This window comes from Apaloderma vittatum, unplaced genomic scaffold (genome assembly GCF_000703405.1).
Source record: "Apaloderma vittatum isolate BGI_N311 unplaced genomic scaffold, ASM70340v1 scaffold9156, whole genome shotgun sequence".
NCBI lineage: Eukaryota > Metazoa > Chordata > Aves > Trogoniformes > Trogonidae > Apaloderma > Apaloderma vittatum.
This window is the reverse complement of record NW_009719965.1, coordinates 5620-9561: the sequence shown is the minus strand read 5'-3', so window position 1 is coordinate 9561 and position 3942 is coordinate 5620. Positions and strand designations below refer to the sequence as shown.

At 48.8% G+C, this 3942-nt stretch overlaps 1 protein-coding gene across 1 annotated transcript in view; it reads right to left on the bottom strand.

Annotated features, from left to right (window-relative positions):
• The window catches only part of SELENBP1 (selenium binding protein 1), a 6279-nt gene extending 2975 nt beyond the window's left edge, over positions 1 to 3304 (bottom strand). Inside the window, exons 1-5 of the mRNA XM_009870846.1 lie at positions 3256 to 3304; positions 2386 to 2498; positions 1220 to 1405; positions 581 to 701; positions 6 to 56 (exon numbers count right to left, since the gene is read on the bottom strand). Of these exons, the coding sequence (XP_009869148.1) occupies positions 6 to 56; positions 581 to 701; positions 1220 to 1405; positions 2386 to 2498; positions 3256 to 3262 (478 nt within the window). The 5' untranslated portion in view covers positions 3263 to 3304. The remainder of the gene's footprint in view (positions 1 to 5; positions 57 to 580; positions 702 to 1219; positions 1406 to 2385; positions 2499 to 3255) is intronic.
• Positions 3305 to 3942: the final 638 nt, after the last annotated feature.

Genomic DNA, 3942 nt, shown 5'->3' with positions numbered 1-3942 from the left:
GTTCTCCCAATTTCCTTTCACTTCAAAGGTCTCCCCATCCAGCAAAACAAAGCCACCTGGTACAGAAACCAAAGAAAATTGTGTGAAGACATTCACACAGATTCGCGGCTTCAACCATGATCATATATTAATATTTAAATGTCTATTTCCTAAATACACAAGTCTATGCTTAAGGAAAAAAATGTGACTGAATTGGTGTTGCTTTTGTGGACTAAAGCAGCGCAAGCTGGATTTTTAAAGACCTTTATCACATTGTAATGAATTTTTTTAAGCTCTGTTTCTACTGAAATCATTCCAATAAACCTGTTAGCCCTCCTAGAGAACTTTTCAATTAAGGGATATCTTGGAGAAGATCCTGGAGGAGTCACCCATATCCTTGTCACGACGGGCACCTGTTCAGGGACAGGTTTGCACATGGCCCAGAGGAGAGAAACCCCGTGAAAAGGAGCAGGTTTCACCACTTAGCATCTGCAGGGTGTTTCCACTTCACATGCCAAGTGTTTTACTACCTTTGCAGCTTTGGCAGCACGGTACTTCCCCACCGCACACGATTTTCTAGAGTAAGGAAGGGGCTTGATACCTTTTCCATTGCCAGAAGGGTCTCCCAAACAGCTGATTAAGATGTCACCACTGCCCAGGCAGTGAGAGGTGTGAGGATTCGCCACGTTACCCTTCCAGAACAACTCCACTGGCTCAACAATCTGAAACGAGCACAAACCCAGTCACGGTCACCTTCGCCGAGACCACCGCAGGGTTCCCGCTCCACCCCGAGGAGTTCAGGTTTCAAAGAGGGAGGAAGGAAGGAGTGGTGAAAGCCCGGTCAGATTTGAACTCATCTCTGATAAACATCCCATCTCCATGTGCTCAGCCAAGCACGTTGTTCGGGAGTTTGCCTTGTGACCTCGAACCAAAATCAGTCACAGAGCGTGCAACTGCTGCGGCTGAAATTCCGACTGCAGAGGCAGGCTCAACTCCAGGACTTCCCGATTTGCCAGTGTTTGACACCACGCTCACCTGCATTTCTTCAGCACAAGATTTTTGTGTGTAGCTTATCAATAAGTCGTAGGAGTTTCATAATCCCCCAAGTTCCTAACGTTTGACAAAAGCTTCCTTAACCGGCCCAGCTCCCCTGCTCTTATTTGAGGTTGGAGTCCATAAATCACCGTGGTTTGGTCAGACTACAGGAGACACACCCCAGCTTGAAGTCATCCAAAAATACCTTATGGATCCTAGGAGCTCGCGAGTCTGTTCCCACATCCACCACGTAAACTCGCGAAGAGATCACGCTGGGCAGGATCAGACGGTTTCTTCTCTTCGTGGCGTCCCCAAAGCAGCTGCTGCAGGCGTTCCACCCCGAGTGATGCAGCTCGTCCCTCAGGTTCGGCATGGGCAGCCGGTGGATCACCTGCAAAGGCAGAGACAGGCTCGAGACCCAGCCTGGCGCAGTTTTTCCCCAAGGCAAAGAAGTGGGTCTTTATGTCAGAGCATAAATTAATAAAGTTGTTCAGGGAGCAGGTTCAGCCCGAGATACGCGGAGCTGGAGAACAGAGACGGACACCACAATCGCGTTTGTTAAATGGTGCATCCCATTGAATTAATCCAAATCTCTGAAAGCTAATTAAGGAGACATACAATAATGATCTGGGGGGGACAGAAAACACTCGTCCGTGTGCTGCAAATCTCTGACTTTGCAGGATTTACCCGACCCAGCTGGGCCTGACTGGGGCAAACGTTCGTTTGTACCCTTGCTCCTGATTTTTACTTCTCCACCGTATGACAAAGTTGAAACACTACAGCTAAGTTTTGTTTCCTCCACAATAAAACCCCAAACAGCAGCTATTAAAAAGAGAACAAACGATGAAAACCTTTGTGGTCAAACCAGATTTGCTGCTCCTTAAGCACGCAGGGATCAGAGTCCAGAGCGTCTTGGAGGAACTGGAGCTGTACGAGCCCCGCGTGTCGACGTTTGGCGGTAACAAACCGAGCAGTTTCACCAATATCTGGTGCCTTGGGAGCTCCCTACCCACAGCTTTCCCTTTAGGAACTAAACGGATTAGGTTTGTAACACCTGATGTAGAATTTCCCAGGGTATCAGACATCCTACGTTATGAATTCTGTGCCACTGACACACCCTGAGGAAACATCACCTTCTAGAGCTTAATACTCCCATAAAGCAGTAATAGCGTTACAAAAGGAACTCTTCAAATACCGAGCACAAAGATGCTCTGAAAGTGTCTTGAGACTAACGAGATAAATGTCAGCTTTGAGTAACCTAATAAGAAAATCAGCCCAGGATTCGACTGGTTCTCGACACAATTATCCGCTTCAAAATGACGACGTTGCTCCCAAACGTTCGCCGTTTTTTGGAGCCGTCGACGCGGGTACCTGGCAGTAGTGTGGGGACTTGGGGTCGACGTCCACGGTGGCCAGGTAGTCGGGCTTCTCTATGCCCGTGTTTCGGTAGATACAAGGCACGTACACAATCTCCTCCCGGGGACCTGTCGAGGCAGAAGAAGTTTTGTTTAACGCGGTGAAAAAAACTATTATTTTTTAATTTTTTTTATTTATTTTTTTTAGAAAAAGCTGTGGTTAACTTTTAAGAGAATCCTCTCCAGGTTTAACGTCCCTGTAAATCGTGATTCTTCCCAGGAAGCTGAACCTCGATATTTCCATTTTACGGAGCAGCCAGAAATCACCAGGAGAAAGAGCCAGCTCAGCTGGGGGGCCTTTCCACCCCCCTGCCCTCCTGATGTAAGGGCTCTGGGATGCGATTCTCTTCCTGAAGAAGGATGGGGCTGGCGACCACCTTCCCACCCGCACGGCCACGAGGAGCCTCTCCCTTCCCCAGCCGCCCAAGCGACGACTCCTGCTGCCAGCACCCGGCTCTCAGCCCACCCGCGCCCAAACCTGCTCGTTACAAGCTGTAAAATCGAGGCTTTGGAACTATATCAGAGGATAGGACTCAAGGTGAGGTTCTGACTCTATTAAAAGCTGCAGCAAAACGCCTCCAGGGCTTTAGCGAGGCTCAGGATTTAGCCCGACGCTGCCGGGAAGAGCAGAACACAACAGACGCTCGCACAGCTGCGAGCGAGCCAGAAGTTTGTCACTGAAGTGTGTCCCCGCAGAATGTCCCACAGTCCCTCCTCCTCTTCTCCGGTCCTAGAGAGACACTTCTTCCTGCGAGAGACTCCGAGGGCAGTTTGGAAAGGTCTCCACTCAACCCCCCTTTTGGTTTTTTTTCTGTTAAGCACTTGCCTTTCATGGCATCCAGAGGAGTTGCATATCCTGGGCCACACGCTCCGCATTTTGCTGATTGGAGAAAAAACAAAACAAAACTTCATTTAATCTCCGCGTTATTTTCAAGCGTCGCTCTGAGCAGACCTTGGCTTTGCATTCAGGGATTGGCAAATCTTAGATCGAGTTTTCATGTTGCCAAACGCCTGTAAGTCTCGCTGACTCCTCCAGAGCTGAGGTTACTCAAGGTTCCAGAAATACACACAGAATGGCTCAAAAATAACGGGGAATTTGGGCCTTCATCTCAAGGAGCTCAGCCTCACAATTTTAAAGCACATTTATATGTGACAAGGGTCTGGGATTTAAGAAAATTCTGTTAAATGTTTTACAGAGGGCTGCTGAATCACTGCCAGATGAGTAAGGAGACAGATTGCCCAATTTGAACAACCCTTTTCATTATTACTGGAAAGCCTCCAGTCTTTCCCTGCATATAAATGCTGAGGAAGTGGTTCTTTGTAAGGATTTACAGCCTGGGTAAGAGGTGACACTGTGGGTGACCAGAAAGGACACGAGGAAGTGGGGGCGATGAACCCCCCCGACCCTTTGCTGTGAAACCCCACGAGCTCAGAGCCTCAACTCTCGCGCGGAAATCTCTGCTTTTCCAGAGCGAGGGAGCTGCAGGAGCTTCTGCTCCAGCCCTGAGTACAT